At 38.0% G+C, this 16,652-nt stretch overlaps 1 protein-coding gene across 1 annotated transcript in view; it reads left to right on the top strand.

Moving 5' to 3' along the window:
• npr2 (natriuretic peptide receptor 2) overlaps window positions 1-16,652 on the top strand; it is a 66,163-nt gene that overhangs the window by 21,543 nt on the left and 27,968 nt on the right. Inside the window, exons 8-10 of the mRNA XM_077585702.1 lie at window positions 9,788-9,908; window positions 12,868-12,942; window positions 15,981-16,058. Coding sequence (XP_077441828.1) covers window positions 9,788-9,908; window positions 12,868-12,942; window positions 15,981-16,058 — 274 coding nt within the window. The remainder of the gene's footprint in view (window positions 1-9,787; window positions 9,909-12,867; window positions 12,943-15,980; window positions 16,059-16,652) is intronic.

Below are 16,652 nucleotides of genomic sequence, written 5' to 3'. Positions count from 1 at the left end.
AAGCCAATCTGTGGCAGGGTTTTCCCTTTCTGGACCTTGATTATCCAACCTTGACACCAAGGCCCCGTCCAGTTGGAAGTAAAGCCGGCTTCGTTCCTCAAACAAATCTCGTACACACAGACGCATTTCAAGACTTGCGTGTGTCCAAAAGAAGACGCTGAGGACGTTTAACGGCTGTAATGTATATGCCAAGTCTGGAGTGGCGCTGTAGCGCAGCCACAGGGAGTTGACGGAAAGCGTAGAAGAAGACAAACACTTTTATTTTCTCCAACTTTATTGCAATCCACAGAACAAACATGGTTTTGTATGTATCAAAACAACATCAAAAAGACGAAAACAGGAGAAGTGACAATGGCGGGTGATTCAAGTACAACACCACTTGTTGAATGTGGGAATAAAGAAGCAAAATATTTTGTTGCAAAAGCATAAGCAAGCGTAGGAGGCTGCGCAAAACGACTACGACACGGCTATCCGCCATTGTTGTTGACCGACTGACGGTTCGCACGCAGTCACGCAAGAATTGCCGCATATGCCATCAATCTGCTGACAATGCGTCGTCATCAAGCTGCGACCATTACGTCATCGCTGGAGGAGTATCCTGCATATGGTGTCCAGACGGACGCGTACGAGGTGCGTTTTGAAATCTTTCCACTCTGGATCCCGGTTTCAAAAGTGATCGGTTTCAAGCTCCGAAACTGCGCCGTCATGTGGACGAACGGCTTAAACGGTAAGAAACTTGTGAGGATACATTGAAACTGGCTTTCGTGTGGACGGGGCCCAAATCATTGTTTACCATACTAAATTCAATGCCGTTGTACTGATTGGTGGAAACGGGATTGTTGATCATTGTTTGAATCATTCATTAGGCATTTGATATAGAGCTCTGCCATACATTTTAGTGAAACTTGATCATTATTAGGGGTGTGCCCAAAAATCGATTCTCATAATAATCACGATTCTCATTTAGTACGATTCAGAATCGATTTTAAATGTCACAAAGTCGATTTTATTTAAATTATTTTATACTGTCTTGTTCTTGTTTGTGTGTGCCTTCATTGTGAACGCTGTTCATTTTGTGCCCAAGTTGGCCACTTAGGGTCAGTGTGGTTCTGCGCATTCTGATACACTTAAGTTGTAGCCACATTAGAGAATAGAAGGAAAGTCACGATCAAGTTATTACAATAAAATAAAAAAAAATTGCAGCATAGGAAGAGCATATGCCGGTGAGTAATGTTCTCTGTATACATTCCTGAAGCGTTTTGTATGCATGGGAGTTTTTTCAATGATAAAAGTGCCGCGAATAGCATGCTAATTAGCATTAACGAGTCAGGCTGGAGTAGACCATGACGATTCTTTGCACATCTTTAAATTGAAGCAGAAATCATTGTCAATCAAATCATTTTGAATCAAAAATCGTTCTGAATCGAAAATTGATTTGGAATCGAATCACCGACCCAAAAATCTGACTCAAATCAAATCAAATCATGAGACAGTCAAAGATTCCCACCCCTAATCATTATGATCTTTGTTTTTGGCCAGGAGTGGCTTCACTAGCCTCCGACAGCGAGTGAAGTCAATCATAATATTCAACTAGACAAAGTGCAATTTCTACAGAAATTGCGTGGGATTGCTGAAAAGCTGAATGCTAAGATTTGAATGCATGTGCTTATGAAGTAAATTAAAAGATATGTTACTAAAGTACTAAAATGTGGTCCAAGCGGGGTTCGAACCCAGGTTGCTCTAATCAGTCATGATTAATTGTGTATTTATTTTGAAAAGTGTTTAATCAGCATTTAAGCATTTAATGATTCCAGTAAAATGATAATCCATTTCCTATTATGATAGTTAGTTGGTATACATGAATATCACCTAGCATAATGGTCATGGATATATATTTGCAAAGTATAGTCGGAGGTGGAATTCGAACCTGCGACCTCCTGGTTACTGGACAATGCACTTTACCAAATGCACCAATGAGCAGTACCAGGCCGGTGGTAATGATGATAAGTTGTATGTACAGTATATAAGTGGGCGTGGAAAGTGGGACTTAGAAAAATTTCAATGTCTGTCCCATTGAAAATGAATGGGAAAAAGTTCATATTTAACGTTAAATTGTGCGAATGCTGTAAGGAATGTGAAGTCAGACAATGTATACCCCGGGAAACGTGAATTTTTGAAGGAACTTGACATTTGAATGGTGTAAATCAGAAATATTATGTGGGAGTTGTTTCATTGCAAAAAAGTGTGGAGGATAAAAATCACAATAACATATGTGGGAATGCTTCAATCAAATCAATAAGAACTTAATTTACTCAAAGTGCTCAGCTCAAAGCGCTGTACAGTAGTTTTTTTTTTGTCAATTCTGTAGGCAATATAAGTGTGGATTATTGTTTCAGTATTAGTTCTGGAGCGAAAGACCCACACATTTGCAATGTTTTTAAGACGATAAAATACAATCGCTGTTATGTGTCTTATCTGGTTTATAAAACTTAAATGAGAGCCAATAAGATTCTTCATGTTTTCACGACAGTTTGATGAGATTTGATATTTAATTGTCATGTTTGTTTTCCTCCATTTCATCTCGGCTCTGTAGCGTTTTCTCTTTAATTTAAAAAAAGATTTTCTTCATTCCAAGGAGGGTTTGAGTTTTACGTGTTTTTGGTTGCTCTTTTCCTAGAGGGGCATCTGTGTCCAGAATTGATCCAATTTTGCTGTTAAAATTAAAAACGGCTGACACAAGTTTGACACTTTTTCATGTGGATGTCAAATCAATTTCTTACATTGACTAAAGTAAATAAAATAAAAAAGTAAAATTAAGCTTGCGCTACAATGATTCCAGAGATATACAGACGCTCCCCAACTTACGAACGAGTTACGTTCCGAGCGATCGTTCGTAAGGTGAATTCGTTCGTAAGTTGCTTCAGTGCTATATTTGTATTATAATTTATGTTTAAAGCCTATATAAGTATATTTAAGGTTTATATAAGTATGTTTAAGGCTTGTACAAGTAACCTGCATTGGTTTGTACTGAAAAAAACTTTTAATAAAATGGAGTGAATACGTACAGTACTGTATGTTAGAGAGAGAGCGAGAGACACTTAATGGAAGAACACTTAGGAAGACACACGCGCAGACATGTTCGTATGTACCGTTGTTCGTAACTCGAATGTTCGTAAGTAGGGGAGCGTCTGTATACGCTACAGGTATTTATTTTTATTTTTTAAATCACTGGTATAATCTCTCAAGGGGAAAACCAACTCACATTCCACTGTAGATTGTCTCATGAAATTAACCCTAAACAAAGTTTCATGTTATACATTTTAATCATGTTTGTCTTAAACAATTAAGCAACTAGGGTTTATAAAATCAAACAAAATGTGCTTCATATGAATGGAAATGCATTTGATTGCTTTTGAAGACATACAATACTTTATACCCTATATCATATGTAATAACATATTAATAACACTATGGATTTGATCATGGTTGCACTACTGACTATTAACACTAATAAGTGTTAATCACCAGCCAATCAGAATGGATTTTGATCAGAGGAATGGTGGAAGAAAGACGAAGGAGCATCTTTCCACCTCAGGTAAGTCTTCTCAATCAGCATCTGAGTTGATTAAGTTCAATATCAAACTTCTACCAGATTATTTGATGCACATTGTGTACTTTACTTTGGGGGGAAGCAAAACTAACATTCACCCTTTCTGTTTCTTTTTCCAGCACACAGTTCAACAAGCACCAGGCCGATTCCTCATGAACTAGTTGACCTGGACTATTGGCCGGTAAATGTTGTGAAATGTCTACTTTTGGAATGCTTTTAATTGGAATCATTAAACTTGATTATAACATATCTATTTTTGTAATATTTGTAATTCTGTATTTAATTTTTGGTTCGAACCGAAAGTTTTACACTCCCACAACTAATACACACTGTAGTAGTGTACTGTGCAAAAGTGTTAGGGATTCATACAGGCACACTTGGCACCTAAAGTCTCTTTTGCTTGACTAGTATGAGCAATCTGTGCTCCATTACAATGGCAAAATTATTTGAGGTGGGTCTGAGAATGGTGCACACATGCAAGGGCACACAAATATTAACATTCATGAGAAGAACCAAGGGGTTTTCTGTACAGACACGAGGAATAAAACGTGTGATGTTCCTATCCCTAGTTATAAAGTCACGAAGTGTCCTCACGAAGCACAGATAACCGTGTAAGAATGAGAGGAAGGGTAACTGGGCCCAAGCACCGCACGGCACGACTGGCGAACGCTTGGGTCACTAATACAGCTGTTGTTTAAACAATGAAAAATGAGACTAGACTAGACTAAGTGCAATTTCTGGAGAAATTGCGTGGGAATGTTGAAAGCCGAATGCTAAGATTTGAATGCATGTGGAATGCTTATGAAGTAAATTGAGAGATAAATTATGACCTCCTCCTTACTGGACTTTTACCAACTGTGCCGCCGAGCAGTATTAGACACCTGGTAATGATGATAATAAGCTAGTTGTCTGTCCAATTGAAAATGAATGGGGAAAAGTTGATATTTAACTTGTGCGAATGCTGTAAGTAATGTGGAATCAGACCATATACACCCCGGGAATCGTGAATTTTTGAAGCAAGTTGAATTTGAACAGTGTAAATCGGAAGTACAATGTGGGAGTTGTTACACGGCAAAAATTGTGGAGAATGAAAATCACAATAACATATGTGGGAATACTTCAGCAATCCCACAATAATGAGATGTTATTTTTATGCAAATGCAAGCATAAAAAATAGGCAGGAAGCTGCATTTCTCAATGAACTGGAAACCTATTACATCAGTCTGTACCCATCCTATTATTTTACTGCTTTAAAATGGCTGTATTGAAAAAGGTCAGTAAAACAAAGAAACTTGTGGTCGCTTAAGACTTTTGCACAGTACGGCAAATCATATACTGAAAGCTATTTCTGACAAAGGAGCGTTTTAGTGACCACTCAGTGCTTGTCCTTGAGACAATAATCAGAAAGCTTTTCATGTCAAGGGAATTTCAAGACCCTAATGACGAATGCTAACAAGTGGCTTTGTGTTTTTGCAGACACCAGTGGAGCTTTGCTGATGGGCAAAGAGGATACCACCATCATGCAAGACCAACAAACTGCTGTCTTCACTACTTGAGCTACAAATCACCACTAAAATGCTTTATTTGAATTCTTGGCTAATCAGCCTGTATAAGCCAGAGTTTTTTATAATGAATATTTATTTCACATTAATGAAAAAGAATACAATATATAGAATCATTTATGTCTGTTATGTATTCAATGCTGCTGTTTGTATTTTCGTGAATGTAACAAAAAAGATTTTATACTCAGATATGTCTAATTGCTGGGGTCATGCAATTTAGGGATTTTGACTGCCCATATGGAATAATAGCAAAAATAGAATTCCCTATACTGTGAACTATATAAAAGTGTATTTTGGCTACTTTGGTAAATGGGTAATTGTTGATGAACGTGTATTATGGAAATGATATATATGCAACAGTGACATTTTTATTTTTGAATTGATCAGTTTAATAAAAACAACCCATCTGAATTAAAATGTTTCTTTCCTGTGGTGCTTTGTGTTACGAATATTTCACGTAGATTGACATGAAACAGGTAATGAAAATAGATGAATGCCTTGGGAAGAGAGGAACGCATACAATATTTATTCTCTATTATTATTGACTATTATCTACAATTTTAATATTATCCACAATGTAGGACATCTATAATATAGGACATACATCTAACACGGAAAGCTGGTTGCAACACATAATATTTTAATTTGAAGTTATGAGGTTAGCAATTAGCCATCTAACAAAACAAGCTAACTAGTAGCCACACAAGTAAAATGAAAATGACAAAATTACTATCTCGGTAATCTTTTTTTGTTTTGTTTACAATATAGGACATACATCTAACATGGAAAGCTGGTTGCAACACTTAATATTTTCAATTTGAAGTTAAGAGGCTAACAATTAGCCATCTAACAAAACAAGCTAACTAGTAGCCACACAAGTAAAATGAAAATGACAAAATTACTATTACGGTAATAATTATTTTCAGGTCACACGATGTCCAAATATGATCACTACATATCAGTTGTTAAAAGGGTACATTTTTGACATGGTTGTGAGATAGCGGCTCCCATGAGTTCTTTACTCTTGTGAATGGTACAAACTTCTGTCTTGAAATGGATTTCAAAATAAAAGTCCAAAATTGGTTACTTCTTTTTGGTCAAACCACATGATGAGTCATAAAAGGGGCATCATTGGACAAACTTATCTGTCAATGGTCCAATAACATACAAGTTTTTAAGACAATTTTGGAAGGAGGGACTGTCCGCAGGTTTAGCCAGGTGGCCACTCGGACTCTCTCATTTGATTTTGGAGTGTGTGCAGCAGCAGTGTTAGGGGATGTTAAGCAGAGCTGCTCCCGGCTCTGATGTTTTAATGGAGGGGCTGGTCCAGCAGAGGTATTCACATATGGGACTTATGAAACAATAGGCCCACTGTGGAGCCCCACACTTTGCTACTCGGGCTGCCAGAGGTCTCTGAACGAGGCTCTTTCAATAGAAAAATATATTTTTTTGTAAGTGGTGGATGGGGCGAGGGGATCACCGCTGGTTTGATGGTGTTTCCTGTCCTCAAAATGGACGCAAGCAGCGTCTGCAGTATTTGCAGACACAAACAAGCATCAGAGAAGTGATGTTTTCGACACAGTCTAACATGAGGAATAAGTAACGGGGGGGAAAAACGAGAGGTTGAAGAGAGGCTAGAACACAATATGCAAGCGCTGCAATAATTTCCTGCAGCCATCTGGAAGTGTTTTACACCTTTTAGACGGTGTCGGAATGCGTGAGCCTTGCTCGTTTGTCATTTTTTGAGTGAAAAGGATTTTTCTCGCGTCTGTCGAAACACAAACAGACACACGTATAAAAAAGAAAAAAAAAGAAACTGAAAGGCTTTGGACTAATCGCTGGAAAGCTGCTTCCCCTCTGTGGAATTCCACGGTTGCCAGACTGATGCTCGAAAATAACTCAGACCTGTCACAATTCTCAAGAATTAATACATCTTGTTACTTTTGTTTCTTTAACATATTGGCCAAACTCCCACAGCCAAAGACTTATTTGATTATAGTGATTTATTATTCTCATAGATAATAATTGCATTTGTATTAACTCATTCCAGAGTCAAACTATGAAAACATTATTAGATTTTCATGCATTTTTTGGGCAACATTTAGAGTTTAATCACTATATGGTAAAACAAAAACAAAAGTGCAAAAATAAGTTAACCACTGGATCCATCCATTTTTTTCATACCTCTTTTAAACTGATTACAGTTAAGATGGCTCTTCACCACAGGTGTCAAACTCGAGGCCCGGGGGCGAGATCTGGCCTGGCACGTCTTTTTAAGTGGCCCGCAAAAGCAAATCCAGCATGTCGACTTCCATGATGCTTGCTAAAATCTGTGGCAAAATTTGAAATTAACAGATGTAATAAATCAAAACGTTGAGATATTGCAAGCATTTTCTTGTTAATACAGTAATTTGCACGATATTAAACAAATAATTATGAATTAATTAATATTGATTAATTGATATTAATTATTCATGATTTCCTATTATATAATCAATTAGTTTGTTGTGTACTGTATATGAAAGAAAATGAGGTGATTAAACATTTACACTTAATCTTTTTGTCTCTATATATATATATATATATATATATATATATATATATATATATATATATGTATATATATATATATATATATATATATATCATAGCAAGTAAAGAACACTGTGTTAACTAAGTCTGTAACTGACAATTGGAATTAGTTCTTACAAGAACAAGTAAATTGGCGAAAGTGGCCTTTTTTTTTTTTAAATCTACTATGCTAATTCTTTTTACAAATGACACCAAGGAGCCATTTGTCCTCCACCCACCTCATGATTGAACATACAAACAGGCTTGACAAGAGGCCTAATAGAACTATACATCATGTACCTATGATTCCTAACCAGTGTGTTAAGGCACCCTCGGGTAGTGTTTGTCAATCTGTATTGAGCTAATGCACATATTTCACATCAGAAAAAAATCTCACGGCACACCAATTAGCAAAACGATCCACAAAAAGTGTATATACAAGTTAATAATGTACATTCTGTCATCTAGTGGAAGAACGTGTTTGTTTTGCCTGTTACTATATGTGGTTGGCATCGATAAACCAACAAAAAATTATTATTGTTATTATTTTTTTAATTAAAAAATAGGATAATTTCCAGCGGTACACAAATGTGTCACAGCACACTGATTGAGAATCACTGACCGTGAGAGACCATCAATACTAGGAATTTTTTATCCCACTTTTTTTCAGACCAATACCAGTACGAGTACTCAAATCTTGAGTAGTCACCGATACAGATACCAAGTATGGATACCACTAGTACTTTCGATACATTTCCCCCCAAAAAAATCAATGACAGATATTTTTAAAGAAAAACGAATATTTCCCAATCTATTTTTCTTAAAAAATGCATGAAATTAATGTTAATTTTCTATTCTTCTAATTTCTACTTCTTGATCGTAAAACGGCCACAATTACCGACAGCTTAAAATAAGGCTGAGTCCAATACAATACCTGGTATCGGTACTCACCCATGCCTTAACAATGTTGCGGGAAATTATACAGTTTCACTTATTTTGTCAGAAATGCATTATTTATTAGTTACAACTACAACATTCAATTATTTATTAATTGTTTTAATTGATTGTGGCATTTTTATATATTTTTTTGGCTGACTTCATTTGGTTCCATTTAGGTCTTGACTAAACAGGTCTGGAGGTAAACAGGCTTGGGTGCGGTCAGTGGAAATGAACTTAGCTTTCCAAAAAATAAAAAATAAAATTAAAAAAAGTGATTAGCCAATTTATTAATGATTTAACAAAGGGGGCAAGTACTTTTTCCACACAGGGCCGGTAGCTTTGAATAGTTTTTTTTCGCCCCTCAACTAATAGGATTGGGCAAGTACAGATACCCAGCCTTATTTCAAGGTATTGATACTCGCCAATACTGGTATCAGCTGCTCTCTTGTGGCCACTTGACGGTTAGGAACTAGAAATTACGAATTTGAAGAATGGAAAATTGCCCTTAAATTTCATACAATTTTAAGGTGGAACATGCTATATTGGGATATATTAGTCTTTCTTTAAAATGATCTGTCATTGTTGGGTAGGGGGGGATTTTAATAATCCAAAGTACAAGCAGCATCAGTACTTACTGGTATTGGTTTCGTTGACTACTCAGTTGAGTATTCGTACTGGTGTAGGTCTGAAAAATGAATAAATAAATAAAAACACCATTTTATATTTACTTGGGTTATTTAGTATGATATTTACATTTAATTCAATTTGAATTTAAATGTGAAACAATGCAAAAAAAAATTGGAGTAGTACATACGCTTTGAATTTCACAACACTGTAAATTGCGAGAATATCGTATAAAAAAAAAGTATTTGCGTATCCTTGATTTAAATGTATTGTGTCATGTTATACAGCTGGCCTTCTAACTTACCTTGACCTCTGGTGAACCTTTGCGAGTATTTGTGACACAGTCTATTGCTTTTGCTTCTTATAAGATGAATTGCCGCAATTGTAACTACGCAATAAAGGATGCAGTAAAGTTTTTATTTTTTTCTCAATTTTACAACAAAACCGATTTTACCGCTTTTGCACTTTCTCCCATTTGTAGGAAACTCAAGTTGGAGAAAGAGCTGGCTGGAATGCTGTGGAGGATTCGCTGGGAGGACCTCCAGTTTGAGAGCCCCAATAAATACCACAAACGAGCCGGCAGTCGTCTCACGCTTTCGCAGGTAAATGACCGCCTCATATTTCACTACATGATTTCTTTCCAATTACAAATGAATACAATTTGTCCGTATGAGGTTAAAGAAGCATAAAGTTCCAAAGCGCTGAAATTGTTGTGAGGCAGACAGGCAGTGCTACACCCACGTGAGCTCATATTAAAGCTGGCAGGCCTGAAAATGTCATCTTAATTCTTTTCTTTATATTGCCTTCCCTGGCAATGTCGCTGGCTTAGCCTCTCCTGTGCAATTAACAAGTTGCTCTTCTGCCAGCTTCTAGATAACACAACATCCAATTGCTTCCTTTTACACCAGACTTATTGTCTGTCTGTTCTCAGACAGGAATCCCAAAATGATCATATGACACGCTCAATGTTTTGCGATCGGCACAGAAAAGCAAGCAGCGGCATGCAGCAGCAGCACCGAAAGAGTCCAAATCTTTTGTTAACACATTCCAAGTTGCTTTGCCAGTGGTTTATTGAAGGTGGCTGGGTTTGTGGTGGCAAGAACATATGAAGTGATCGTTAAAATAAGCTTTTGCCTGGCTATCGTCCCTATATTTAGAATACCTTGTCGAGTGTCAGGTTCTCTTGTTTGAGTGCTCATGCATGCGGGTTGAGCCTCGGCTCACAAATGTTTGTGAGAAACATCTTTTTCCATTTTTTTTGTCCTTCAATCCCAGGATTACACAGTGTATTATTATGTATATATATTTGAATTATGTAAACATTTGAATTTAGCTTTTCTGGGAAAGTTTTCATCACTGCTATTAGCTTGCCGGGAGAGTCTGATAAAAGAATGTGACTCGAGGATGATGTTCCAGCATGAGCATCACAATTGTGATGTACTTTGGGGGGAAAGGACGCTGCACTGCCTTGAGAATGGAATGGACTGGACATAAAAAAGTCCCCATAATGTTAAATTATGTTTGTGAGAGAATGAAATAAAGTTGTGTTAAGGTTGTGTGATGTTAACAAGGAGGTGGCAAAGTAATGTTTTTGGTTTGAATAATGGGGAGGGAGATGGTAGGCTGTTTGGTCTGATGTAGCCAAAATGACCTCTAAATGCACTCATAATATGTGTTGATCCAAACAGACCATTTTCTGCCGTTGGATTTAAAAAAAATGTTATGCAAAACAATGCATCGTTAAATAGGGATGAAACGATAACAGCAAAGGCCAGGTTGATTCCTATTTGTGCATTACAGCACCCTCTGGTGGTTAGTTTATTAGTGCAGTTTAATTTTAATTAGACATGTTTTGGCCAGCTACGTTTAAGATCCAGACTAATGGCCAGGTGAAGTGGAACGCAACATGTCTGAGTGCCTCCACACATTGACTTGATTCACAATGTGTGCGTGCTTTAGCAAGTGCCTCAATATTAAGTGTTAGCTAATTAGACTTCTATAGACAATACATTTAAAATAAAAATGACTAGCCAAGCCTATTTCTTTGCCACTGCTTTCATGTACAAAAATACAATAGTTTGCTTTTGGATGATGATGATAGAGAAGTAGAGAGAAGGTCAGAAGGAGCTGCATTGTGTCTTTGTAGATCTGGAGAAAGTTTATGACAGGGTGCCCAGAGAGGAACTGTGGTTTTGTATGAAGAAGTCTGGAGTGGCAGAGAAGCATGTTCAAGTGGTGCAGGACATGTATGAGGACTGTAAGACAGTGGTGAGGTGTGCTGTAGGTGTGACGGAGGAGTTCAAAGTGGAGGTGGGACTCCATCAGGGATCAGCTCTGAGCCCCCTCTTGTTCTCTATGGTAATGGACAGGATGACAGACGAGGTAAGACAGGAATCGCCATGGACTATGATGTTTGCAGATGACATTGTGATCTGTAGTGAGAGCAGGGAACAGGTGGAAGAGAAGCTAGAGGTGTGGAGGTTGCTGAGTTTCCAAATGCCAGGCAGAAGGTCTAGAGGAAGACCAAAGAGGAGGTTTATGGATGTAGTTAAAGAGGACATAAAGGTAGTTGGTGTGAGAGCAGAGGATGCAGCTGGACGGAGTCCCAAAAAAAAAAAGTTCCCCACGGGGAAAATAAAAGTATATCGTATCGTATCGTATAAAGTGAGAAAAACACAACCATCCCCTGACCTCAACCCTATTGAGAACTTGTAGGACAGCCAGGAGGCAATTTTTGCATTCTCAAATAAGATGCAGGCAGAAACTATCCATTACTACAGATCAAGTCAAAAAGTTAAAAAATAAAAATAAAATGTCAAGTCAAGTAAAAAAAAGAAAAGGATTCAGGCTATAAATTAACATGGTCGTATGCATGCACACACGTTGGCCGGAGCAGCAGGGTTATCAAGAGCTACTGTATAACTTTGGGCAGTAAAAACTCCAAGTGTGATATAAAAAGATAATTAAAGATAATGGACATCCAGATTATATCATGTTATGTTACATGTACAACATGTAATGTTTTTATAGTACAAAGACTAATTCTGCTCAATATCTACAAATTCCTTCTTTTTTTTTAACTGCTGTGCTTGCATAACAACTTGCAACACTTTATTTTTAGTGGTTTAGTTCAATGATGTCCCCATTATTAGAAGCTAATTTAATTGCTGAAGACAGTGGAACATTTGATTCACCGTGAACTGCATTGTCTATTTTGAAAAATGCTGTAATAGCATATGCCTAATAATTTGGAGCAGAGTGTAAGGTTTATGTCTTTTCCAGATCCTAGTTTCCAATGTGCTCCCAGTGTTTGCATTCTATCCAATTGTGAAAATGATGATGTTCGGTGTCTGCACGCACTGCCTCCGCAATGCACTGATTCACTCTGTGACAACATATTTACACAAGGCCTTGAGCTGCTGTTTTGAAGACTTGAACACACTTAAGTTTTTTATGAATTTATTTTGCTGCTAAGTGACACAATCGAAAGTGGACAGAATTTAATCCTCTTTGCTCAAATTGACTCAAGGCTAACACCATTTTTCATCTTTTTCGCCGCAGAGAGGCTCCAGCTATGGCTCCCTGATAACTGCTCATGGAAAGTATCAGCTATTTGCAAAAACGGGCTATTTTAAGGTAAGGCTTGGTGAGTTCTGACATTTTCAACTCTCTCTTTTGCCACCTACACATGTACATGCTCGCCGAGAATGCTGGCGAGGAGAAAGCGTGTGGGCGAATTTAGGTACCGGTTGTTGGTTTTAATGTGAGCTGCAGAATGCGTCAGGATTCCTTTTTTTTCTTCCTTTTTCCCCTCCTCCCTGTCTCTTTCGACACTCGCGCCTTGCAGTCTGGACATGACAATCAACTTGTTGCTGATGTGAATGTGTCTGTGCATCGTGGAGGAGGTGCAAGGAAAAACGGCAAATAAGTGTCTCAATAATGAGAACGATGATTGTGTGTGTGTGTGTGTGTCTGTGTGTTTAGCTGCACGGCACCGGTTATTAAATATTTCATTCACTGTACGAAAGCAAGCAAACAGCAATTACCAGCTGTATATTTGATGCATTTAATGAGCGTTCTAGCTCAATAAGGACTCATTAAAGTAGAAGTAAGAAAAAATAGTTGTCAAGCTTCTTGGAAGTTGCTAATGAATACAGAGGAACCGCTAATGTCAAACACAATCTGTTCTGGGACATTGGTAGACTTTCTTCATTTTCTTCATCTTTCTAGAAAATCTTTCTAAGAAATGTTCCAGTGTCCAGGGTAATTTTTTAAAAGTACATCGGTACTCGTTTAGCAGTTTTTTTTAAACCCCTTGATTGCTGATCAGTGATTGGCTGAAAATCCTGATCGTGTAAAGCCTTGTTCAAAACCACATTATTATTAATAGATCTAATGGCATTCTATCTGTACTTGAAATCAATGAGTTCTTAAATGTAAGTACTTAGGCTGCGTTCAGACTGCAGGCAAATCAGATGCCTCCTCAAATCCGATTTTTAAGGCTGACTGTCCCGACTGTTTTTAGCAAGTGTCCAAATCCGATCTGGCCCGGTTCAGACTGAGCCACATTATTGACTCATCTGACAGGTTGCTGTAGCAACGACGTTGAACGGAGGCGGCGCCCAGCGTGTGTAGTATTTGACGTCATGTGACACTATTTACCGCTCCGTGCTTCCTGTTCCTCGCAAGCGCTTTAAGCGTTTAATTTTCTTCATTTTATTTATTTATTTATTTTTGATGACCATTTATCTATGGCTGTGGCCGAGCGCTATTTCGCAATTTCCGGTTGCACATGTGAAGATCTGATGGGGTAGCAAGACCGGTGTTGTGCCGCAAACTGCACCCTGTCGTAAAATGCACCCCGCCTCCTCATACTCGTTCGAGTTGCCCCTTGTTTAATTACGCAAATAAAAAAACAACAACAATTAATTCTCCCAAAAAACGACGATACACCCTCATTTGTTCCGTTGTCGGAGAAAACGGGGATTAATGGAGATAAAATCATGCACCCCATCGCGGGAGCGGGTAGCACAAAACCAACAAACAGCAAATCATCATTAAGTGCATATTTACAATTCGGCACCCGTGAATACTTATATTAGTACCCCCACCCCACTCTTTTTTTTCATCTTTTTCAGTTTTTCTTTTCTTTTTTTAATTTTGTGTTTTTCTTTTTTGGCAGAGATTTTATCTCCATTAATACCCATTTTCCCCAAGGTCCGAACAAAGAGGGTGTTTCGTCGTTTTTGGGAGAATTATTTGTTTTTGTTTAATTAATTAAGTGTCAACTTGAACAACGTATGAGGAGGCGGGGGTGCATTTTACGGCAGGCGTGCAATTTGCGGCACAACACGGTCAAGGCAATTGACTGCCGAGCATGCAAGGAAACAGCCGGGTGTCAAGATGGGGGAGCTTGAGGACCCAAATGCGGGAAGACAGGGCGAGGAGGCAGAGGTTCAATCGAAAAGAGGGATCAAAGCATGGGGGGACCAACAAGGCAAAAACGAGCAGCATGACATGGGGAAAAGACAAGGCAAAAACAGGCAGCATGACAAGAGGAAAGACAATGAACCGACACAGAGGGGAGACAGCAGACAAAATACACAGACAAAATACACAGACACTAACGACACAACAAGACACACCTGGGGCAAGACACAAGTGGCTGAGGGCACTGATTGGATCACACGAGGAAGGGCAGGATCACACTTGACAACAACAACAACAAGACCAAGGAAGACACACAAGGAAAACAGAACCCAAACATGACACCGGGCAGCGAACCGCATGTGGTTTCAATCCGTCCCGCAAAAATCGGATTTCATGTGCTTTGTGACTGTTCAGACTACAAAAGAGCCATCCACATTCAACCTGGATGGGCTAAAAATCGGATTTGGGCCGCCAGTCTGAACAAGGCCTTAGACTTGTACACTGTCTGATAAAAAGTAGTATTCGTGCATCGTTATTAGGTAAAAAAGTGTGGAATGCTCTGACTTATAAATTTTGCCATACGGACCAAACTCTGCCGTAAACCAACGTTTTAACATACCGGTACTTGTACAAGTTTGTACAAGTAAGACGAATGACAAAGGCTTATTTGGTGAAGGTGCAGATGTATCTCACGCACTGTAAATTTCAGTCTCTGTTGTTCTTTTGGCGTTTTAGAGTTTCCAAGTTGCCTAGTGACTTATTGCTTCATATATTTTATGACATGAGTGGAGACACCGAAGGCTCATCCATTTATAAAGTATACTTGTCTTCCATTCATTAATAATTTGCTGAGTGGCTAATAATGTTGGACATTCAACATAGAGGAATTCCAAATTGTAAGAAATGTTACTGACAAGAAATAGAAATGCTCAGAATGGTCTGATCCATTTGCTGTGTGACAAAGTTTGTAGCACAGTAATATTATACAGATGCTAGTGTTAACACAACATGTGTGATGTGTTACCATGGCAATAAGGTCCTAAGCCTTTCTATTAGAAGCAAGTGTACCATCAAGCTGATTTGGAAGATGATATGGTTGGATAAAATGACCTTAGGTTTTTTGTTTTAATGGGTGCCTGGATTTCCTCTCTTCATTTTTATGGGCAATTTGTGCGGTTGTGAGTCGTCAATTGGCAGAAATCTCACACCTAATAATGTGTGCTGTCACTGTGTCTTGATTGCAGGGCAACCTGGTGGCTATCAAACATGTCAACAAGAAGAGAATCGAGCTCACCAGACAAGTTTTACTGGAACTCAAGCATGTAAGTGTTGGTTATATAAAAGATTTGACCATGAGTGCTTCATTTGGTCACTTTTGGAGTGATATATTCATTGATTCACTGCAAGACGATGCATTAAAATACATTTGTGGAGGAAACAACAACTATTAGTCATCGGTTCAAAAAGCAACTGCCGCATTCTGCAGATTAATTATTTATTTTATTTTTTATCTGTTTTTGAAGAATGAAATAAAAAACAACAACATTGAGGCTAATTCTCAGATAAGGTTCTCAATACAGTATTAATATTAATTATTAGGTACAAAAAATAATAATTTGTGATGATTTTTGGATAGTATTATTCACTCCAGTTATGTATAATGGAAAAATGGGTGAGGTACCAAACTATTTACTCTTTTCTGTCTGGCTTGGTTCGTTTCTTTCTTTCTTTCTTTCAATTTTTCTTTGGCACAGTACCATAGAAACAGAACCTACAGTCTGTTTAATAAATTACAAAACTTCACAGTGCAAGTAAAAATTATAGATATCTTGCAGCAGGGTTGGACTGGCACAAAGAAAATCAGCCCTGGCATTTTGACAAACAGCTCAGAAACCCGCACACGCGCGCACCTACGT

The sequence above is a fragment of the Vanacampus margaritifer genome, chromosome 14, assembly GCF_051991255.1.
Source record: "Vanacampus margaritifer isolate UIUO_Vmar chromosome 14, RoL_Vmar_1.0, whole genome shotgun sequence".
Lineage (NCBI taxonomy): Eukaryota > Metazoa > Chordata > Actinopteri > Syngnathiformes > Syngnathidae > Vanacampus > Vanacampus margaritifer.
The sequence above is the reverse complement of the archived record's forward strand: the minus strand, read 5'-3'. Positions and strand labels throughout refer to the sequence as shown.